This window comes from Acipenser ruthenus, chromosome 54 (assembly GCF_902713425.1).
Source record: "Acipenser ruthenus chromosome 54, fAciRut3.2 maternal haplotype, whole genome shotgun sequence".
Taxonomy (NCBI): domain Eukaryota; kingdom Metazoa; phylum Chordata; class Actinopteri; order Acipenseriformes; family Acipenseridae; genus Acipenser; species Acipenser ruthenus.
Genome location: NC_081242.1, coordinates 4205307 through 4229955, shown reverse-complemented (window position 1 = coordinate 4229955; position 24649 = coordinate 4205307). Strand labels below are relative to the sequence as shown.

The window sequence follows — 24649 nt, the reverse complement described above, 5'->3', positions numbered from 1 at the left end:
CACACATGATGCAACGTGAAGTTCAGTCGGAAGTTCCCAGCGGCCAGTGACGTCACTGGAATTCCCCCGTCTATCTCCGAGAACCAATCGGCGAGAATCATCGAGTACATCTTTTCATTAATTTCAAAAAAGCATTGCATATATATATATATATATATATATATATATATATATATATATATATATATATATATATATATACTCGTACTCCATAATAACAACCATGATAGTTTGCAACCATGTGTGGATTATATAATGATCTAAAGCCAGCCTACTTACTTACAATTTACTCAGTCTATCTACCTGCTTCAACCCAGAAGAAACTAACTACAGCACCAAATCGCAACTTAAACTTTGAAGACAAAATAAAAAATAAAAAAAATCCAAGCATCGCCGGACTATTTTCATTGGGGAACAGGTCTAGCCGCGTCACATTTCTGAAATATGAATCTTATAATGATTATAAGACGGAATTGATTATTATCGAACAATTACCCAACTTATATTCGAACGCGCCTGGATGCTGTCTGTTTTGTAACATGTTTTTTCTTTCTTTCTTGAACTAAATACAATAGACTACGACGGTTGTTTTTTTTTTTTTTTTTTTTTTTTTTTTAATTTAAAACCAATTGATTATTTTAACTGATATGCCTATTGCTGTTATTTGTAATAAGATAGTTTACCTCTAGCCTATATTGGTATTGGTATTTTTGTGTGTCGCTGAGTCGTTTGTTTGAAGTTCTAAGGTCTGAGTACCTTTTAGTTTGCTTAGTTTCACTTCATGTTTACACGCAGTAAGTAAACTTTTAAAGACACGTTCCATTTTAAAATGCACAGCTACCAGGCTGTTCTTATTTTGTATTTCAAATGAAATCTAGTTTAATAAAAAAAAAAAAAGGCATTTCATGTAGGCCCACGGTATAATTAACAATGTGTTTGCGCTTTTAATTATACTTTATATTTATGTATATATATATATATATATATATATATATAAAGGCTTGCACATATTTTATCGGTGTATTCTGAGGGCGTTAACTATTTTATCTATGACTTGACCTTTTACTTTTTTTGCGTTTTGCTTGTTAAACGTGCCTTAAAGTCGTTTATACTGAGAATAATAATAATAATAATAATAATAATAATAATAATAATAATAATAATAATAATAATAATAATAAGCAACTTTAAATTGATAAGGTTCGTTTGACTTTTGGTTGGCTATTTTATAAATATACTGCTTTCTGGATAAACGATAGGTCGCGACTGAACTCAAAGGCTTTTTCTCGGAAACCTGATCGTTTGAAATGGACCCGAGTGGCCAGGTGGAGTTGGATGAGTTCGCCGCGCCGGCCGTGGTGCAGGACATACTGCGGTCATACAAGCCGCGAGTCGAGGCTATTTTCAGGGTAGTGTTTGATATTCTCGGGGTGCTTCCCACGGCAGGGGAGCCCTGCAATTCACACAGCCTGGGCTGCACTGGAGAGGACCCGCAGACATGGCTGCAGCTCCGAGGGAGACGGGTCGATGTGGACTCAGCCAAGGTAAGGAGTCCAGGGTGTAAAGCTGACGTGCCAGCAAAAACTGAAACATTTACTACGGAACTGGAAGTGGTTACACATTTAATTGACCTACCCTAGGGGGTTATTGTTGCAGAAATTAACTTGACTATTGCAACATTCTAATTATGTATACCAAATACTATGCAGGTCCATTTCTGCAATTTTGCTAATATTAAGGTAATATTTCTCTCTCTCTCTCTCTCTCTCTCTCTCTCTCTCTCTCTCAGGTGTTTATCAGGGGGCTGTGCTCCCAGGAGCTGCAGATGGAGGTGCTGTACCCCCGGGACCTGCACTGCGTCTTCACTGGAGCCAAGCAGCTCTTCCTGGAGTGTCTGATCAGAGGGAGCGGTGCATTCATCACGGTGACTGCACTGTCCCAGCAAAGAATCAGAGTCTAACAGCCTGCACACACACACACACTTACTGCACTGTCCCAACAGAGAATCAGTCTCACAGCCTGCTCTGCACACACACTGACTGCACTGTCCCAGCAGAGAATCAGTCTCACAGCCTGCTCTGCACACACACTGACTGCACTGTCCCAGCAGAGAATCAGTCTCACAGCCTGCTCTGCACACACACTGACTGCACTGTCCCAGCAGATAATCAGTGTCTCGCAGCCTGCTCACACAGACACTGACTGCACTGTCCCAGCAGAGAATCAGAGTCTCACAGCCTGCTCTGCACACACCCTGACTGCACTGTCCCAGCAGAGAATCAGTGTCTCGCAGCCTGCTCACACAGACACTGACTGCACTGTCCCAGCAGAGAATCAGTGTCTCGCAGCCTGCTCTGCACACACACTGACTGCACTGTCCCAGCAGAGAATCAGTGTCTCGCAGCCTGCAATTTTCCAAGATTTTCAGTTCCAGTGGTTTGATTTCATATGCACAACAAATCAAAACTACAGAAGCAATGGGATGTGCTAATACATTTTCACACTGGTGTATCTGGACGATAACTGACACAATTTTGCTTCATAAAGTCGAATGAAACCTGATGAATAATGTTACATTAACATATTGAATTACATACCGCTTTGTAGTTTTCCATATACTTAACAAAAAACTAAATAAATTGACATGTTGAAATCTAACATTAAATACTGTACTAATATTATAGCTTCCGGAAGACTTTTGCAGTATCATTTTGTAGTTTCTTTGATGACATAATGAAAAGATAAAAATTATGTTCATATAGTTTTTCTTTTTTTTAAATGACATCTCAATCCTAAAATTCTAGGTGATGCAAAACTTTTGTCCAGAGCTGTCCCACCGTGGTGATGGCAGGCTTGTTTAATCTCTTGTTTTGATCGCTCCAGGTGGGGTCTCAAGGTCATCTCCTCCTCTCAGGCCTCACTGAGCCGGTGGTTCTGGCCAGGAGCAGGATTATGGACCTGGTCGAGAAGTATGAGCGCAACCAGCGCATACCCGAACCACGTGAAGCGGCCACCAAGAGGAGATTCAAAACGCTAGTGGAGAGCAGAGCGGGCAAGCATGCCCTGGACCTGCTGCTGCTGCCCAGTGCCGTGAAGGAGGAGCTGCTGGAGCTGGCATCAGAGAGCACGGAGCTGGGGAGCCCCAGACTGAAGCACAGAGCCTGCGCCCCCACATTCAACACCCCCTCTGTGATGCAGCAGGCTGAAGAATCCACAGAACCCCAATATAATCCCAAATTATACCCAAAGCTACCAAAAATAGCCACAGAATCCTTAGACCCCATGTGTGAGGACCCTCAAATGCCTCAGTTCGACCCTCATCAACCCCAACTGTGCCAGGCCTTGAGGGATAGCCTGCTCCTGAACCCTAAGCCTAACCCCCAAACGCCTCAGTTCGACCCTCATCAGCCCCGACTGCGGCAGGCCTCGGGGGACAGCCTGCACCTCTCCTCCGGCACGGAGAAGGAGTTTCATATCCTGCTCAAGTTCTTCACCACCATGGGCTACCAGGAGAAGGTGGTAGAGAAGGTTCTGGCTAAGTCTGGGCTGGGAGAAGCCTCTCAGATTCTGGACAGGATTCAACAGGAGCAGGAGGGCTGTGTCCTGGAGGAGAGGGGGGGATCCGGGGAGGAGAGGGGGGGAGCCGGGGAGGAGGAGCCCAACTCGGGCAGCGACGACTTTGTCCTGGGGGTCATCAAATCAGCGGCCGCCCGCTGTGGCTACACGGAGGAGGAGGTGGTGGAGGTGTACAGGGAGGCAGGCGGGGCCTCCATCCACGGGCTCCTGGCTCAGCTGCAAGCAGACAGGGAGGGGGAGACAGAGAGGTCCCAGTTCGAGGCGGGTGAGAGAGTGAAAGAAAACCACAGAGCAGCCGTGGAACCAGAGTGTGAGGCTAAACCCTACAAACTGGAAGAATCTCAGGAGACAGTGCTGGGGGAGAGGGAAGTAGAAACCATATTGGATCACTGCAGCAACCAGATTAAGACGGCCTACCAACAAATACCAACAGAATTTCCTGCCCAGACCAGGCCCAAAATGGACAGGCATTCACCGCCAACTGTGAAAGGCCCCCCTTACAACTTCTACAACTCCGGGAAGCAAGACAGCCCTCTGCTGGACCCACAGAGGAATCGTCCCGCAAGGGGGGGGAAGGCAGTGCGGGCTAAAGACAGGAAGAGAGCCCCTGAAAGGGAGGGGACAGTGGTGACGGGGGAGCAGCGCTATCTCGAGGCTCTGCAGACGCCCTTCAATCTCACGCTGACCAACACCCCCGGAGAGGAGAGCCTTCGACACATCATCATCGACGGCAGCAACGTGGCCATGACGTAAGCAAAGGCTGTGTTTGTTTATTTGTTCTTTTTACTTCTATCTGCTCTGTCCTTTTTATTTCTTATTTCCAAAACTTTTCCTCCATTCTTATAATTAACTCCTGTTTTTATTTTTTTTATTCCTGTTAATTTTACAAAACGAGAAACAAAACAGCGTTCTGGAGAGAATCTGGATTAATTATATTAATTGGTTGTTTAGTTCTCATTTGTAAAATGATCAGGATTTTTACATCTTTAAAAAAAAAAAGTAGGAGTTAATTAAACTGATTGTAGTTAAGAAAATAATTCCACCAGTCTTGCCTGTCCTTCATTTCCATTCGCTACACAGGTCTCAGATGTGCAGTTTTGAAAGAAACACACGTTCTAGTGCACATGTATTTTAATTTTTAAATATTTGGTACTACACTAGGTTGAAGAAGGTTTCCTTGCCTTGTCTTCCAGGAAGTTTGTTACTGCATTACTTTTGTGGTCATATTCACCACAGCAGTGACTTCTGGGTCACTATGAAAGCAGCTGATTGATTACTGACAGGAAAGATCGAAGGGGCATCCTCCAGGTGACCAAAGAAGTGTAACACTATCAGAAAGTATGGCTTGCAAACAGATGTAGTTAACACCTTGCTGTGCTGTACACAGGGCAATACTGGCGGGGCCACACTGTATAACACTAATATAAAACCCTGCACAGAACTACAGCAGCTACCCAACACAGTGGTGTCTATATGAAGTTGTAATCTAGTGCACTGGCATTGCCTGCTGTGTGCTGGGCAGAGCCTGACTTTGCTGTACACAGGGAAATGCTGGAGGGACTACACTGTATAACTTCATGTCATTCTTCAGGCATGGTCTGGGACAGTACTTCTCATGTCGAGGGATCGCTCTGGCAGTGCAGTACTTTTGGAATAAAGGACATAGAAACATTACTGTCTTTGTACCCCAGTGGAGACAGAAGAGAGACACCAGAATCAAAGGTAAGCCCTTGAATTCTAATGAAAGGGCTTCTTTAAAATCAATTTTCATACCTCTGTATAAAAACTACATCTCCCATCATCCCATGCTGGCAGTTGATTCTGAGTTGATTCTGATGCTGGGAGCAGCAGTTTTTAATTTTTTCCTAGCAGTATAATTATCCCTATTTTTTGTATTCGATGGCAAGATGACCATGTTTGTATTCCTTCATACTGCATAACACAATTTATGAATGACTATCAAATTGATGCAAAGGAAACAAATGCATGAGGTCTGAAATAACCCTTATGAAAGTTTACCATGGTGAATTTATCATAGTGTTTTCTCACTTTTCCCATGGTTTTACTTTGCTTTTCCCATGGTTTCCTACTGTTTTAACATGCTTTAACTGTGCTTTACTATACTGGACCATGGGAATACAATGATATACCATAATAGATGTTTCTAGGAAATGTTTACTATAGTACACCATGGTTAACCGTGCTCCAGTATAGTAAAGCGCAGTGAAAGCATGTTAAAACAGTAGGAAACTATGGGAAAAGTAAAGTGAAACCATGGGACAGGTGCGAAAACACTATGATAAATTCACCATGGTAAACTTTCAAAGGGAGACCACCAATTCTTTAAAATCTTTTTTCTTGCCTAATATTAGCAAGAGCAATATTCTCACTGCCTCACCTTTAAAGTAGTACTAACCAACTTCTTTAAAACCCATCCCTTCACCTCTTAATAGCACTAGGAAGATTATCACCTGCCCCTCTTTAACAGTGTGCTTACCAGGGCTTATTTAAAACCCATTCACATGCCTCTTATCAACCCATGCGGAGGGGACACAGTGCATGCGGTCGTACGCACGCATGTCACACTGCACGCATGTCACACTGCACGCATGTCACACTGCACGCATGTCACACTGCACACATTTCACATATATCTGGAGAACCACTTATCCCATTGTCATGAAACTTGGGATTAACATTATTTAGCTCAAGTTATTGACCCGCTACCAATCAATTCAGTCCTGTTCACCTCATTGACACTGTTATTGCGGGTGTTTCTAATTGATTGACTGTTTTTATTTTCTTCTTCAGAACAGAAGTATCTGACAGAGCTGCAGAATGTGGGTCTGCTGTCCTACACGCCATCGAGAGAGGTGGAGGGGAAGAGGATCACCGCATATGATGACAGGTACTGAACAAAAACACAATCATATTGAATGGGTTAGAAACGGGTTCACATCACTTTCATCATTAGGATCTCACATGGGTACTCACCCAAATTAGGGGTCATAGGAGGCTGTGTGGTCCAGTGGTTAAAGAAAATGACCTGTAACCAGGTGGTCTCCGGTTCAAATCTCACCTCAGCTCCTGTCTCATTGTGTGACTCTGAACAAGTCACTTAACCTCCTTGTGCTCCGTCTTTCGGGTGAGACGTAATTGTAAGTGACTCTGCAGCTGATGCATAGTTCACACACCCTAGTCTCTGTAAGTCGCCTTGGATAAAGGCGTCTGCTAAATAAACAAGTAATAATAATAACCCAAGTCAGTGTCTAGCTCCACCTCCTCCCACGGTTCAATCAATTGGGATGTCACGGATAAGGGGGGCAAATTCTAGCACCAGGGTACCTCATATTAAATTCTGGTGCCAATAGACGTGTTTCATTTTTGATATTATTTATTTATTTTATTCGTTAGCAACTGTAGAGGAAGATAGTTTCTCATTGGGTCTGAACTACTCGCATGACCCCCCCACATTCATCCACACAGAGGAGAGTAGGGTTAAGGGGGGCTTGGTTAGAATGGTATTTAATAATTTAGCACCAGTAGGCTGTCTGGTGCTACACTTTAAAACAGTTTAGCACCAATTTTCAAAGCGATTTGCACCCCTGTCAAGGATGCTGGGTTCAGGATCAAAGGTTCCAGTGTCATCATACACATATGAATATGCATGAGGGCAGAAAGGTGTGAGGCTGATGGGTGGGATTGATATTTGTTTTTGTTAAAAGGTTGACATGTGAAAACCCATGCTCACAAGCAGCACTGCTTAATGGCAGTGGCAGAGACAACAAACAGTTTCTGAATGTTTAAGTAGGAGTCCGGATTGCTGGTTATTACAATGTTTAACAAATCATCATGCATTCTCTGTTTATTTCAATAGCCTACCACCAAATTCCAGCTCTATAGATTCAAAGCAAAAACAAAACACTTCTTCACTTTATTAGTGTTGTTGAACACTTTAGCTTGACGGCACAACTGTATTTATAGAAGGATATAACCGAGGGAAACAAAATATTATTTTAATTAAAATGCTGAAGTAAATGTATTTTTTTAAACTCATGTTTAAATGTAACGGCTCTCAACCATCGACACCTCCTCTTATTGCTCAGTTTGGGAAGCGAAGCGTCAGCAAGCTTCCACAACGTCACTCCCTGTAACGACATCCCTCTTCTCTGAATGGACAGCTAAATCGAGATCCCTGCTATCATTGGTTGTTTCAAGTGTCCATTAAAAGAAAATGATTGATGTTATGAACTGGAGTGGTTCCACCTCACTCTCAATTTTTGTTTTTTGTAAAACCTTGAAGCAGCCAATGACAGCGCTAGCAGGGATGGATTTTTTATTGAATTGGAACCCTCCGGCCTTAAGTGAGATATAATAAGCTCAGTTACCTGGAGATCGCTGACTGATCCCAGAGATCTTGAGACTCAATAGAGAATCGGGAGGTTAGGCAGGTATGGGTCACAGCCAGATAATATGCTTGACCTTGTAAGAGTGAGCACCCTTGCTGTCTAGATGAAATATGCTTTCCTGTTAAAAATGTGCTGACGGTACGCATTTGCATCTTAAGAACAGTATGGAAGCCTGCATGTTTTTTTTATAGGTGCGCATGCATACCTGCGTACCAGTTACATGAACCCCTGATTATAAACATGAAGTAAAATACAAAGATGAAAAATATCCCATTGGTATGTGCAGAGTTTACACACTACCAATGAAAAGGTTCATTTCTACCGGACACTGCCTGTAATGGGACTGTATTGAGAGAATCATAGAACGGAGTGTGTACCTGTCAGAATATTACTAATATGGTCATTTTGCACTTCCATGAGCTACATAGGTCTCAAATGTGGAGTTTTGAAAGAAACACATGTTATATAAAACATGTATTTTCATTTTAAAACAGAATCTGACACTACTTTAGCTAAATGGCCGTGTGGAAGGGTGGTGGGCAATTCACTGACACAAGGAGACAGTACTTTATTTGTAACGCATTCAGGCGCACTGATTTATTTTGACCAGTAGAGGGCACTGTTGTCTGTGGACTGGATACTGACAACAGTAACTAGAACCACGGTGTTTACCAATACAGGTACAGAGGCACAGGCACAACAAGTGCTCGTAAATAATAATGAAAACCAAAGGCGAAAGAAAAAGGGAAAATAAAACACAGTAATAAAACTACAAACAAAAGTGCTGCTTACACAGTGCCCCCACTGCCGCTAAGCCGGTCAGAACGAGCCTCTGTCCTACGCTCAATTACCCTCTATACACTGGGATGGCCGGAGTTCCCCGTACACCTAAACACGTCTCCTCGGGTACGTGATTATTTCTGTTATTTATTTTCTCTTTAAATTATTTTAAGGCTGGCTGTTTTCCCCAGCCAAGGTTTGCCTCGTTTTGTTTTAAAACTGACGTCTTCTGTCAATGTCACTGTGTGTTCCCAAACACGGCCGCCGGAGTGCACAACCAAGCGCAGTTCTAAGGGCAGAGCAATCTCCCAAGGCCCGCCCCTCAGCCACTCAGAGAGAGGGAAAGCACACACACCCTCTTCCCCACCTCTCCGTGTTATCGCCATGACCGACAGGTGGATCCCACGAGGCTGCTGCCCTCTACCTGCAGTAATACCCATGTGCCAGATAGTCAATCCAGATCTCCCGTTACAGGCCGTTTTAATTTTTTTTTTTTGCCATTTTCATGGGAAATATGTTATACTTGCACTTTTATTATTATTATTATTATTATTATTATTATTATTATTATTATTATTATTATTATTATTATTATTATTATTATTTATTTCTTAGCAGACGCCCTTATCCAGGGCGACTTACAATTGTTACAAGATATCACATTATTTTTACATACAATTACCCATTTATACAGTTGGGTTTTTACTGGAGCAATCTAGGTAAAGTACCTTGCTCAAGGGTACAGCAGCACTGTCCCCCCACCGGGGATGGAACCCACGACCCTCCAGTCCAGAGTCCAGAGCCCTAACCACTACTCCACACTGCTGCACTTCCTGGGTCATCTCACCTCAGCAGTCTGGGTCATGTTACTGGCTGAAAGCATGTCAGTCAATAGAGGAAGCCACTGATAGCAAATGTTCTGGATCTACTCCAAGTTAAAGAAAGCTCTGTTTACAAGCTATGCTTTCTAATAATGCTGCACTTCCTGGGTCACCTGGAGGGTGAAATTGTCCCCACCTCTTTAATCTTGCCTGTCAATAACCAATCAGCTGCTTCCTCTGTTGCCTGACATGTTTTCACAGTAACATGACCCAGAGGACACTGCAGGGGTGAAATGTATGTTGTCAGCTACAAACACTAAGTCTGAAGAACTTGAACTTGTAAATTTGCACATATTTCTGATTACTCAATTGGGCCTCTTATGATGAAAATATCAGCTAGAATAATGATTTCTGAGTTTACAAGTGCACGGTCGATGCATCATTGTGCATAATGGGGGCGTGGGATTATTACTGCTGCTGTCTTGTACTATAAGTGTTGCCTTGTTTCTCCTCCTGGAGAACTCGTGCAGTGCTGTGACTGTTCAGCCCGTCTCCCTCTCTCAGGTTCATGCTGCAGTTAGCAGAGAAGGCAGGAGGAGTGATCCTGACTAACGACAATCTTCGAGACTTCATCGACGAATCACTGGCCTGGAGAAACCTGATCAAGAAAAGGTACACCGAGAAACCAGCCAACAAAATAATACCACATTTTCAAACTTCCATTTGCTACATAGGCCTCAACTGCGCATGTTTAAAATAATGTTCTTTTTAAAACACCTGATTCTAGTTCCCATGCCTTCAGTTTATCTGTTACACTCGCACTTCCTAGGTTCTCTGCTGGGTTACTGTCTTGAAGCAGCTGGTTGGTTAATGACAGGGCTCCATTGCACTAACTGTATCTCTGCTTTCCCAGTCTGCTTCAGTACACCTTTGCCGGTGACCTCTTCATGGTACCAGATGATCCATTGGGCAGAAGTGGACCTCATCTGAATGAATTCCTGTCTAAAACACACAGGTACCGTCTGTCCATCTGTCTGTGCAGAACAAGACTGCAGGGATCTGTGCCTGCTCTTTCGTAGAAGAACTCCATCAATCAGGTGCTTGGAACCGGACGAGCAGTGATGGGTCGAACTGCCTCCTCTCGGTCGGAAATAAGTCTTCTCTTCTTGAATTTAAAAAACAAGAAGAGCTCGTTCGGCCCATCTAGGCTCGTCCCTTCCTGGCACACCAATTGTCCGGCTAAGGAGTCTAGTTTTCTAGGACAGAATCTGAGTGTTGGATGGCCCCCTCTAGTCATGTTGAGAGAGTATTTCTCATGCACTGTTTGCTGTGTCTGTCAAACATTTCTTATTTTGTTATCAAAATAAGAAATAGAGACCCGATAATAATGCACTTAACCTGTTTCTATAGACCCTGTTGTGGTTTAAAAGTTTCAAGCACTTTGCCGTTGACGTTCTGAGTGTCAGATCTACACTCTCAGTGATATTGTAAGTGTAGATGCTGCTAATAGGTTCCAGTGGGGACAGGAGCTATTACTGTTTTTTTAGTGTTCCTACAGTTTTTGATACTTCACTTGGTAGGCTTTTCCATGCATTTATAACTCTGTTTATATTTTATATCTAATGAATGTAAAAAAGTTCTCTCTCATAAGAAAATGCCCGAATGAGAGACCATTTGAACCAGCAGCGCTCATCCGGTTCTAAGTAGTGATTGATCCCAGAACATTGTCAAGTTGACCGTGTAAGGTATTTTGTGTATTAAATATATTCCTTTTAGATCCCCAGCTGCAGGCAACCACACATACGCAGGCAGAGTTCCAACAAACCCAATCCCTACCCCTCCGCGAGCTCAAAGTGAGGTCCTGCAGTACCAAGACCGCACACTAAAGGGAGCTGCAGGAGTGCTGCAGTACCAGGACAGGCCAGCAGGTGTCAGCAGAGCAGAGCCAGGACTGCAGTACCGGGACAAGCCAGCAGGTGTCTCAGAGGGTCACACTGGGCAAAGGAGAGCACAGGAGACTGAATGTTTGAAGAGACAGCTGCTGGAAGTCTTTTCTGATCAAGAAAGTGCTGTGGATATCATCTTGAACTGCAACCCGACCGTCCGCGATGTGAACAAGCTTTCGGAAATGATACTCAGCTTCGAGATGTGATGAAGACGTGTTTCATGTGTTTTTATTTGAACTGTAGTGGGTTCTGAGCGGCTGGAGCCTGCTGCTGCTGCTTAGTTTATCATTCTGAGATCTGCTCACAATCCAAGAAGTGCTGACCAGACCACAATCCCTTTATATGGTTACACTCCTGTTGTGGACCAGCTGTACAGAAGACATGTTTGAGAGCTCTATTGAAGCCACAGGTGGGCTTTAAACTTTCAAAAAGTCACCTGGATGAAAATACTGAAACTAAAAATGAAAATACAGCAGTGTTCAAATGTATTAGAACACCCCATTGCTTCTGTTTCAGAACACCCCATTGCTTCTGTTTCAGAACACCCCATTGCTTCTGTTTCAGAACACCCCATTGCTTCTGTTTCAGAACACCCCATTGCTTCTGTTTTAGAACACCCCATTGCTTCTGTTTCAGAACACCCCATTGCTTCTGTTTTAGAATACCCCATTGCTTCTGTAGTTTTGATTTTCATGCAGGTAGGTATGTAAGGATATACATGGCAAATCTTGAGGTGTTCGAATACATTCAGGGGCAGCAGTGTGGAGTAGTGGTTAGGGCTCTGGACTCTTGACCGGAGGGTTGTGGGTTCAATCCCCAGTGGGGGACACTGCTGTTATACCCTTGAGCAAGGTACTTTACCTAGATTGCTCCAGTAAAAAACCCAACTGTATAAATGGGTAATTGTATGTAAAAATAATGTGATATCTGTATAATGTGAAATCTTGTAACAACTGTAAGTCGCCCTGGATAAGGGCGTGTGCTAAGAAATAAATAATAATAATAATAATAATACATTCGTAAACTACTGTGCGAAGTATAAACAATAAGAAAACATTATTACAATAACTTCATATGTGGTTATTACTGAAGTTTTAATGCCATTTCAATTGTTTCTGTGTTGAGGTGACAGAGTTCAGGAGCTGCTCTTCAGTTCTAGCTGTCTACCAGAGACACATATCCAACCCTAATATCTATCTATCTATCAATCAATCAATCTATCTATCTGTCTGTCTGTCTGTCTATCTATCTATCTATCTATCTATAGATAGATAAATAGATATTGAACATTTTGTATTTATTTCTTTAATATTAAATGATTTTATTTTCAAACAAATATTTCCATTGAAATGATTTCTGTTTCCAAATATTCCCAATTGCATTTATTTTCATTGTCATAACCCCACAGTTTCAAACTCTTAACAGTCAGACAACTGATGCCTAGTGTGTAGCAATTCAGTCTTTACAAGGCTAACCACTTAAAATGTACGGGATTATTATCCAATGCAATAAAGAATAAAAGGTGCCACTGAAAACAGAAAAAACTGAGCTACAGCGAAATAAGAAATTTCAAGGGTCAAAAATAGAGACAACCATGTAAAGTGAGTTTATTGCCATGCACCAAAACATTTTTTTAAACAAGAAAAGCACAATTAAGTCAGTAAATGTATGACAATGGAAAACATATATATAAAAAAAAACTTAAAGGGAAAGCAGACAAGAAACAAGGCATGGAAGCATAATATGAGGTAAACGCGCTGTAAAATAAAATGCTGGGGAAACACATGAAAAGTTAAATGGATGGCAAAAATAAGGAAATAAGTCTTGTACAAACAAAATCAAACATAATTGCAAGATTACGCAATAGAATTAAAAACATAAAGTTGGCAATTTAACAAAAAAAAAATAAGACAGGCCTAGTCTCTAGAAACCCCATTGTTTGCAGCCCATATCTACACCATACTTGTTGAAAAAGTCTCTTGCATTTAACAATCAAGAGTTCTCAAAAAAGAAATCCCCAAACGCAAAAATGACCTCCAAAAACAAGAATGGGCATTAAAAAAACTGCAATCCCAGTTAGCAAAGAAAATTGAAGCCATTTTCACACCGAGGTGGAAACCTGGTGTCATGCCATTTCACACTGCCTTTTTATAAAGCAGCGACTACCTGGTTAACAGAAGCAAGTAAATACACGTACGTGAAGCCCCGGAAGCAGCTTGTTACAAACTCTTCCATCCAGGCTCCTCTGGATTGAATCGTCGGCCCAAATGTTGATTAGAGTAAATGTTTCTTCATCCCTGCTGCAATCTGGCTCTGGTGTGTCTCAATCACAAAAATATGGCTAAACAAAATAAACAGAAATTTTCCTTGAGGAAGTGAAACCTTCACGCAGACATGGCTGTTTGTTACTTCGTCTGCTTACGAACGCCCATCATGCATTTTGTCTCGCTTGACCCAGGTCAAAGCGTGTTAGCCCACATTCTGAGGTGGGTCACTGCTGACCAGGCCAACCCGGGTATGACCGGGGTACGTGGCTTCACACGACGCGGGATTGTGACCCACGAGACTTATCATAATAATAGAAAAGAACACAAATATAAAGAGATAGCTATACAAACAGACCTCACAAACACAGGTCAGCCTAACCTCAAGATGGCTCCCCCACCTTTAGATGCGTAAAAAAAGAGCAACAGATACAACAACCCCTTTTAAGAACATAAGAACGTTCACAAGCGAGAGGAGGCCAAGAAGAAGTAAAATGGTTTGTTTCTATTCTGGTTCCTTTGCTTTATTTGTCTTGTGTTGTTTGTCTGTGGTTTCTCCAATCTGAACTCCGGACACATTTGAGGCTGTGAAGCGGATACCGATATTGAGAGAGACACCAACAGAGAGAACGGGCTTACATTCCACTGTCAGAATTCACGCAACATTGTTTTCAATTCTACACAACTTTATTGAAGGGCCCTCTGGTGGCCAAGTGGTGCATCATAGTGTCTGTCAGACAGTCTTCCTTTGTATGTCATCCTCCACGTACCCTCTAGTTGTTATGATGCGCTGACAATGTTGTGTGAATTCTCAATTACTTTGTATAATATACATTTTAAACACATGTTTAGATAGATTTTATACACACATTAGCTACATAGGTATTAAATCTTTTAGCACAAGCCATGCTTTCAGACAGTGTTGCACTTCTGTGGTCACCTGGAAACTTTGAGAAGGGGCTGGTTCATTATCTTATCTGTGCTTTACTACAATGTGCTGTGCTTTTACCAGGGAGATACTAAAGCAGTAAACTTTGAGAAGGGGCTGGTTCATTATCTTATCTGTGCTTTACTACACTGTGCTGTGCTTTTACCAGGGAGATACTAAAGCAGTAAACTTTGAGAAGGGGCTGGTTCATTATCTTATCTGTGCTTTACTACACTGAGCTGTGCTTTTACCAGGGAGATACCAAAGCAGTAAACTTTGAGAAGGGGGCTGGTTCACTATCTTATCTGTGCTTTTCTATGCACTTATACAATAAATATTAAAAGTTGTTTATTGAACTGGTTTTATACATATGCTTCGTACTGACCCTGACATTTCCTGGTGAAAAAAAACAAGATTTAAAACATTTATTTCTGTATTGATAAAATGTGGTTTCAGAGTTTAAACAGCTTTCTGCTGAATTGAACCTAGTTTCTCATTTGCATCAGTGAATCTACTGCATAGAAAGTAATGGACATTCTCTGTTTTTCTGTCTGCTTTTTCAGTAAAATTAATGACTTTCTCATTTTCAAAAGTAGTGAGATTTCTTTTTCTTTTTTACTGCCCCCTTACATTTTTATGATGTCTGCAACCATTCTGAGTGCTTCTGATACAGTGTCTTTATATTAGCAAGTGCCATTGCCACTGCCTTCTAGTGCACAGTTAGTGTACTGCCAGCAGAACAAAACTTGATCCACAGTGGCGGATCACTTCATGGGGCTGGCTCCTGCTTCTATAAAGATCTAGCTGGTTGATCTAGCTGACTATCTAAGTAGCAATTCTGGAGTCAGTTACTCCAATATTGAGGTTCTTTAAATCTGCCTTTACCTGGTTTGGAGCTTGTCTGGAGAATGCTATGAGAGAGACAGAGAGACAGTAGTTGACACATGATTGAGTTGATACATGATCTGAATGGAATGAGGAAGGCTGTTCAGTGCCTGGCACTTAAGATTCTCAAAGCAAGCTGAAAGCAGCTCCAAGCCAGGTAAAGGTAGATTTAGAGAAACTCAGTATTGGAGCAACAGGACCCAGAACCACTCCGAATGAGAGAACCACTCCAAATGAGAGAAATGTAAAATAGTCATTCAAATGACTAAGGCTCTACTGTGCAAATCTTCTCCAGTGATAATGTGTTTTCTTGCCTGCTGTGGACCTGTTGCACTGGGAGGGGTTGATCCAAAGGCACATCTTCAAAGCACATTTCAAAGGAGTCTGTTAGTAACTGGAGGAAGAATCTGGACTGTACAATGGGTTAAAAACTGGCAAGTATTTTTTCTCTCTTTATTTCAGAATCAATACAAGAAGGAAACACAAAAAGAATAAGCAAACACATGAAAATAAAAGGAGGAAAAAAGACAAAAGAAAGAGTAAGAAAAGAAAGTTACGAAAAAGGGAGGAGAAAGAATGAAAATATATTAAAGAAATGAAAAGGGAGGGACAGAATAAAAAACAAAAGCATGCAAGAAAGGACAGGAAGACTGAATAAGAAAGAAGAAATTTATATATTTATATTCTCTGTCCTTTACTACACTGTGCTGTGTTTTTATCAGTAGATACCAAAGCAGTAATATGTACACAACACTAACGGAGTACCCCAAAAACTGAAAATCCAATGGCTTTTACGTGCTGGTGACTGCTGGTAAGAACTGATCCTTAAGCAACAATCTCCTTGTTCAAACTCTCCATGCTTTCACTTTTGGCCATTTTGCTCTGAAGTACAAAGAAAAGTTTCAGAAATATAAACTGATCTTCAATGACAACGGTAGAATTGGACCACAGTATGCTAACTATACCCTTCCCAAATCAGGGTTCTCCCCAGGCCTTTTAAGCCTGGCTGAAAAAACCTGATCCGCCCGTCTTGCAGATGCTACTGTGCCTTTAACCTTTGAAAAGGCGCTCACTGCTCAACAAGGGCCCGCAGTTCTGGTCTCTATCCCAGCACCTCTACATCAGCTCCACGATGTCTCCCTGCTTCTCTGCTCAGTCAAATTGATGCTCGAAATATCCGGCCTCTGCCCTTGAGGAATCAGCAACGTGATCAAACTGGAGCCTGCATCTGCAAATCAAAAACAAAGAGGTATGGCACTCAAACTGCTTCTAAATCAGTTTTTACTTGGCTTTGGGCTTGTCTGGAGAATCCAAAGTGCCGGGTGCTGAATAGCCTTCCTCATTTAAAATCAGGTGAGGATGTTTCTGCAGTGGTGACTTGTTTTGCACTAGTCTTGACAGTCATCATTGCAGAAGCAATAACTGTCCTTCTGCATTGGGAGTAAATTGATTCTGTTCGGGTACCACTGCACCTGTGGAATGGATTTTGAATTATTTGGCATGTATTTCATATCTATTCAGGGATAGCAAGATATTCAGTGAGCGAGGAGCCCCCCCCCCCCCCCCCCCCCCCCCATGCCCCCCCAAAGTGTCTGTTAAATGACTAAATAATAATAATAATAATAATAATAGACTTAAATAGAAATAAATGAGTGTAGTTACCATGGCATCAAAAGCCTATAAATACCTCCACTGTTTGCTTTCAAACACACTTTCCTTTGACAATGTGAAACATACTGAAACACTGAGAAGCTGGTTCATTTGTTGGCACACTGACCTGCACAGAGAGGGTGTGTGTGTGTGTGAATATCACACTGACCTGTACAGAGAGGGGGTGTGTGTGTGTGAATATCACAGTGACCTGTACAGAGAGGGTGTGTGTGTGTGTGTGTGTGAATATCACACTGACCTGTACAGAGAGGGTGTGTGTGTGAATATCACACTGACCTGCACAGAGAGTGTGTGTGTGTGTGTGAATATCACACTGACCTGTACAGAGAGGGTGTGTGTGTGTGTGTGTGTGAATATCACACTGACCTGTACAGAGAGGGTGTGTGTGTGAATATCACACTGACCTGCACAGAGAGTGTGTGTGTGTGTGTGAATATCACACTGACCTGCACAGAGAGTGTGTGTGTGTGTGTGAATATCACACTGACCTGTACAGAGAGGGTGTGTGTGTGAGGGTGTGTGTGTGAATATCACACTGACCTGTACAGAGAGGGTGTGTGTGTGAATATCACACTGACCTGTACAGAGAGGGTGTGTGTGTGTGTGTGTGTGTGTGAATATCACACTGACCTGTAGAGAGAGGGTGTGTGTGTGTGTGAATATCACACTGACCTGTACAGAGAGTGTGTGTGTGTGTGTGTGTGAATATCACACTGACCTGCACAGAGAGTGTGTGTGTGTGTGTGAATATCACACTGACCTGCACAGAGAGTGTGTGTGTGTGTGTGAATATCACACTGACCTGTACAGAGAGGGTGTGTGTGTGTGTGTGTGAATATCACACTGACCTGTAGAGAGAGGGTGTGTGTGTGAATATCACACTGACCTGTACAGAGAGGGTGTGTGTGTGAATATCACACTGACCTGCACAGAGAGTGTGTGTGTGTGTGTGTGTGTGTGAATATCACACTGACCTGTAGAGAGTGTGTGTGTGTGTGAATATCACACTGACCTGTACAGAGAGGGTGTGTGTGTGAATATCACACTGACCTGCACAGAGAGTGTGTGTGTGTGTGTGAATATCACACTGACCTGCACAGAGAGTGTGTGTGTGTGTGAATATCACACTGACCTGCACAGAGAGGGTGTGTGTGTGTGTGAATATCACACTGACCTGTACAGAGAGGGTGTGTGTGTGTGTGTGTGTGTGAATATCACACTGACCTGCACAGAGAGGGTGTGTGTGTGTGTGAATATCACACTGACCTGCACAGAGAGGGTGTGTGTGTGTGTGTGTGTGAATATCACACTGACCTGCACAGAGAGGGTGTGTGTGTGTGTGTGTGTGTGAATATCACACTGACCTGTACAGAGAGTGTGTGTGTGAATATCACACTGACCTGCACAGAGAGTGTGTGTGTGTGTGTGAATATCACACTGACCTGTACAGAGAGGGTGTGTGTGTGTGTGTGAATATCACACTGACCTGTACAGAGAGGGTGTGTGTGTGTGTGTGTGTGTGAATATCACACTGACCTGTAGAGAGAGGGTGTGTGTGTGAATATCACACTGACCTGTACAGAGAGGGTGTGTGTGTGAATATCACACTGACCTGCACAGAGAGGGTGTGTGTGTGTGTGAATATCACACTGAACTGTACAGAGAGGGTGTGTGTGAATATCACACTGACCTGTACAGAGAGGGTGTGTGTGAATATCACACTGACCTGTACAGAGAGGGTGTGTGTGTGTGTGTGTGTGAATATCACACTGACCTGTACAGAGAGGGTGTGTGTGTGAATATCACACTGACCTGTACAGAGAGAGTGTGTGTGTGTGTGAATATCACACTGACCTGCACAGAGAGGGTGTGTGTGTGTGAATATCACACTGACCTGCACAGAGAGGGTGTGTGTGTGAATATCACACTGACCAGTACAGAAAGAGTGTGTGTGTGAATATCACACTGACCTGTACAGAGAGGGTGTGTGTATGTGTGAATATCACACTGACCTGCACAGAGAGTGTGTGTGTGTGTGAATATCACACTGACCTGTACAGAGAGGGTGTGTGTGTGTGTGTGTGTGAATATCACACTGACCTGCACAGAGAGTGTGTGTGTGTGTGAATATCACACTGACCTGTACAGAGAGGGTGTGTGTGTGTGTGAATATCACACTGACCAGTACAGAAAGGGGGGGATGAAATGTGTGCAGTGTGACATTAGTACGCACGACCACCTGCACTGTATCGACTCCACAGGGGGGCTCATCACCAGCGAGGGATAATACTGTAAATAACCTGATACTGCACACATCCTGCTGTATAACGTCTCTAGAAGGCTTCAACTAGAAGTCTTTCTCAGTGTCTTCAATTCAATGACAAACATTTCCACTAGAAGTCTTTCTCAGTGTCTTCAATTCAATGACAAACGTTTCCACTCAAAGTCTTTTTCAGTGTCTTCTGAGCATTTTTGGTTGCTTATAAAACTGGTTGCAAGCATGCAGTTTGAAATCATGATGGTTAAAGTGCCATGAGACAGGAGTCTGAACTCCCAGTGCTGGTTATCATATTGTTGTGCACTCCTATACTGCATGAGTCCCCCTGCACACCACCCTGCACTGCACTGTTATCCTACCTAAGCATTGAAGCTGTTGTCCAGCTGCACATTGCTGGATTTCAGGTCCAGGAGCAGGACAGCAGGCTTGTGCTCATGCAGGAAGTTCGTCCCCAGCACCACCTGGTGGGCGAGTCTGAAAGTAAGAGGCCAGGGCAGCTGGCTGAGCTGCTCCAGCAGAGCCTCCAGGGACCCTTTCTCTATGAACTGCATGACGAGGCCTAGCCTCCTGCAGCCCGGGGGCCCGGGGGACCAACACACCCCCAGCAAGTGCAGCACGAACTGGCAGCTGCCTTCACACATCAGCCTGGCTTCAGTCAGCAAGGCCTTGCCAGAAAGGCCATCCACACTGGAACAAAAACAGGAGCAGAATTTACCATGTTTTTTAATATGCTTTACCATGTACTTTACAATGCTTCCCAATGCTTTATCATACCTCTGTGATGTAAAAAGTACAATTTATATTTGCTTAAATGAGAATATTCCCATTGAATGTATTTCTAAGATGACTGTAACAAGAGATAAAGACAAACTCATTGATTACCAGAGAAATTTGTTTTTGAAAAAAACTCCCCTGCTGTGAAGATCGGCTAAGCTTGACTTTGTTAAGAACATTTAGATTGTTATCATAACTAAGTATCGAACTTAAAACAGATTTTGGTTTACACCTTGCATCTTGATAACAGGGCCAAGTAAAGTTCCTGTCAGACATTGTGTTAAAGGAATGTGAATTCCATAAGAGATCTGGTCAAAATGGTGTCATACTGCCATCTTGTGGACAATGGAGATGGTTCAGTTTGTAATTAAATTAACATTGCTTTAAATGGGAAAATATGTTAACTGTTATAAAAACAATATACTTGTGAAATATTGTGTATTAAAAGCCTTAATTAAATCACCAAAAATTAAGTAATTTATCATTCAGAAAATTGATTAGAATCTAATTAATTAATTGGAATGATAATTATGGGACTTGCATTGTGTGGAATCACATCAGGAAAATAGAAATGTAATTTCTATTCTCCACGTAAAAATGAATAACTTAGGAAAAGTTATTTCACAAAAGAGTATTTTTAACTGAATGCATTTTTTTCTGTGATTTGCAATGTTTTGTTTAAATGAAGACGGGGAGGTATTTTTTTGATGTCATCTGCTTACATTTAAAACTTAAAACTTTAAAACTTTAAAATTACCTGATGGAGAGTTTACCAATGGAATGACTAGCAGAGTCGAGCAAATGTTATAAAAATGCTTGCAGCATGGAAAGAAGGACTCTAAAAAGCTAATCAAAGCTCGTTCTCTCAAACAAATCAAAGCTCTCAGAGGACTCTCTCTCTCTCTCTCTCAGTGGAAAATCTGACTCTGAAAATGAAAATGTCTTAAGAAATATCTAAGTGTGTACAATTTGACTGAATCACTGAGAAGACTCAACAATATCGCTGTAATATTCTAACTTCACAAAAACTAAAACATTGCTGCTGAAAATGACTTCTTGAAGCAAATATCTTAATTCAAAAGATTAAAAGTATGCTAAAGTAAACAAAAGAATATTAAAGTTACTTAATACTAAGTGCTTTTTAAATGTACTCGAATTGGCGCTTCCTTGCTATAAGCATCATCTTAAGCACACAGGAAGTATGGCTTTGTTGCATTGTGGGACATGAAGTCCTGAAGAAAAAGCCATCTTTTTTTCTTTACCAACCTTGAATGGAGAGGGCTACACTTCAGATCTCAAGTTTCTAGTTCAAACTTTTTAATCAAATTGAGAAAGCTACATAATTTTTCCTTGCAAGACTGTTTCAACTTTCTTCACATATAAGGACGGTAACAAAACGTTATGAATTTCCATGGTGCATAAATCAATTGCATGATTAATTCTGTTTAAATTGGGTATGAAGTAATATTAACCTATGTTGAATTACATGATAGAGTATGAATGCATTGTTGAATGTTGAATATATTTAGAATCATAATTACAACAGGATATATGGTTAATTTGTCTTGAACGTACTTAGTTTAATACTTGATTATACACTTAAAAACGAATTACTACAATCTAATACAATCTTTCAACAAGCTTTGTCATTTTTTTTTTTTGTTGAAACAAGCACTGATATAGAACATTGAATTGAATCAAAGTTGTCTAAACCTTAAATCATATGCCAAATGAATCAATCATATTGTGTGGAGTAGTGGTTAGGGCTCTAGACTCTTGACTGGAGGGTTGTGGGTTTAATCCCAGGTAGGGGAACACTGCGGCTGTACCCTTAAGCAAGGTACTTTCCCTAGATTGCTCCAGTAAAAACCCAACTGTATAGATGGGTAATTGTATGTAAAAAAATAATGTAGTTTTATATAAAAATAATGATATCTTGTAACAATTGTAAGTCGCCCTGGATAAGGGCGTCTGCTAAGAAATAAATAATAATATTTATAGCCGGAATTCTATGATTATTGTAGAACATATGTTCAAGTCAAACTTTTGTGCACTTGGCTATGAATGTAATTTTGATGGTGACATAGAAGGATATTGTGGTAAGACCCTAGATCATTATAGTAAGGTATTGTTTATACATAGCTAAAGGCGTGTCTTGAGACGGTATCCAAATACATGTTTACTTGTCTCGAGATAGCTTAAGGATTTATGTTACAATTACTTTATCATAACTTTTATCACCACATCTTTCTGTGCTTTACAATGCTTGCCTATGCTTTACCATACCTGTCTGTGCTTTAAAATGCTTGTCTATGCTTTACCATACCTCTCTGTGCTTTACAATGCTTCTCAATGCTTTAGCATACCACTCTGTGCTTTACAATGCTTGCCTATGTTTACCATACCTTTCTGTGCTTTACAGTGCTTACCAATGCTTTACCATTTGTTTAAACACTGAGGACAGTTTTTTTTTAGTTGAAACATGTCTGTTATTTTTGTTCTCTGTTTTTAACTAATAAATATGAATTAACTAGAACAACGTAATGTTGTATTTCTTTGTGTGCAGATCCATACTTTTGCATCGTTACAATGCTTCCCTATGCTTTACCAGACCTCTCTCTGCTTTACAATGCTTCCCTATGCTTTACCAGACCTCTCTGTGCTTTACAATGCTTCCCTATGCTTTACCAGACCTCTCTGTGCTTTACAATGCTTCCATATGCTTTACCAGACCTCTCTGTGCTTTACAATGCTTCCCTATGCTTTACCATACCTCTCTGTGCTTTACAATGCTTCCCTATGCTTTACCAGACCTCTCTCTGCTTTACAATGCTTCCCTATGCTTTACCAGACCTCTCTCTGCTTTACAATGCTTCCCTATGCTTTACCACACCTCTCTGTGCTTTACAATGCTTCCCTATGCTTTACCACACCTCTCTGTGCTTTACAATGCTTCCCTATGCTTTACCACACCTCTCTGTGCTTTACAATGCTTCCCTGTGCTTTACCAGACCTCTCTGTGCTTTACAATGCTTCCCTATGCTTTACCAGACCTCTCTGTGCTTTACAATGCTTCCCTATGCTTTACCAGACCTCTCTGTGCTTTACAATGCTTCCCTATGCTTTACCAGACCTCTCTGTGCTTTATAATGCTTCCCTATGCTTTACCAGACCTCTCTGTGCTTTACAATGCTTTCACTGTCCATCTCCCTAGTTATTTCATTGATTAATTGTTGCTAGTCGGGAGATGGTCACTTGCATAAAAGCTTGCAGTTTTCTGCGCTCTGGGTGGAGAGCGAGAGCGACAGAAGGAGTGAAGGAGTGAAGGAGTGAAGGAGTGAAGGAGTGAAGGAGTCTTAAACAGAAAGTAAACTAAAGATAAAGATAAGGATCAGTGAAGGCACATGCTCAGCCTGACCTTAGTGTTTGTGATTTGTTTTAATCTGACTATGTAATTTGCTCTGTGTGTTTATTTTTGTTCAAATCTTTATTTTGCATTTAATTAAAAATGTGCTGTTTGCCCGTACCTACCTTTGTGTTTTGATTTCATTTCCTGGTCTGACGTTACCAGTGCAGCCTTCACTGCCACAGGTGGCTTGAAAGGTTATTGCAGTCTATTCCGTGTTTTGGGGGAAATGGCACCTTTGGCTGAACATTCCTTTCCCGCAGTTAAAAACTTCAAAGGAAAATAGGCAAAAGGCTTAGTTCTTTTTTCTCTCTCTTCGTTCCCTTTCAACCATAGTTTTATTGCCCTGTGAGTAAAAACACCTAATGTTGTTTTGAAGTTGCAATTTCTTAAAAGTGGGCCCCACGTGATCAATAATATTATTGGTTGATAGGAGACTTTTGTAAAACTTGCATATGTATGTAATTGTCCTTTCTGATAGGTTAAGAAAAAAGGGTGACGTCTGATTGCTATGTGCAAACTATATAAACTTTGAAGAATTCATGTATCTTAGACCACTGACTTGTGTGCTTGTGAGAAATGTCTCCTGCATAATGTAATAAAAACAATGACTGTATCAAAGGACTTGAAGCACCATCTACTTTGTTTTTACTCACATTACTTTTCAGCATAAGCTTTTTTAAGCTGTTAATAACTACAGGGATACAGTGGAGGTGGTCGTACACAGGTCACACAGTTTTCCATGTATCTGGAGAACCTCTTATCCAATCTGTATGTCACACTTGCATGTTTGCATATATCTGTATAATGGCTGATCAGGTTGTCATGAAGCTGGTAATTCTTATTCTAGTCTATTCTGTACATATGTATAATATATGTCATGGTAATTGAACCGAGTGCCAGACCAGATG

General features: G+C 41.6%; 1 protein-coding gene and 1 long non-coding RNA gene across 2 annotated transcripts; one reads left to right on the top strand and one right to left on the bottom strand.

The window, feature by feature from the left end:
• The first annotated feature begins 218 nt into the window (after positions 1–218).
• LOC117398128 (protein KHNYN-like) lies at positions 219–12791 on the top strand. The gene is made up of 9 exons (XM_033997113.3): positions 219–794; positions 1260–1544; positions 1790–1924; positions 2884–4325; positions 5168–5298; positions 6388–6484; positions 10151–10258; positions 10500–10601; positions 11363–12791. Exons 2-9 carry the CDS (start codon positions 1308–1310, stop codon positions 11736–11738), a joined length of 2628 nt encoding a protein of 875 aa, XP_033853004.1. The 5' UTR covers positions 219–794; positions 1260–1307; the 3' UTR covers positions 11739–12791.
• A 324-nt stretch (positions 12792–13115) lies between these two features.
• Positions 13116–23896, bottom strand: LOC117398061 (uncharacterized). Its single transcript, XR_009320185.1, has 3 exons — positions 23864–23896; positions 19918–20245; positions 13116–16837 (listed from the first exon to the last, which is right to left on the bottom strand). It is a non-coding gene; the product is annotated as an uncharacterized LOC117398061 (long non-coding RNA).
• Between the last annotated feature and the right edge of the window lie 753 nt (positions 23897–24649).

What these genes read in the sequence shown, in the direction of transcription:
- LOC117398128 (XM_033997113.3), top strand. Translation starts at nt 1,308, where the DNA reads ATGGACCCGAGTGGCCAGGTGGAGTTGGATGAGTTCGCCGCGCCGGCC. An exon ending in GGAGCGGTGCATTCATCACG is followed by an intron (nt 1,925 to 2,883) that starts GTGACTGCACTG and finishes TGATCGCTCCAG; the next exon opens with GTGGGGTCTCAAGGTCATCT. An exon ending in ATCACCGCATATGATGACAG is followed by an intron (nt 6,485 to 10,150) that starts GTACTGAACAAA and finishes TCCCTCTCTCAG; the next exon opens with GTTCATGCTGCAGTTAGCAG.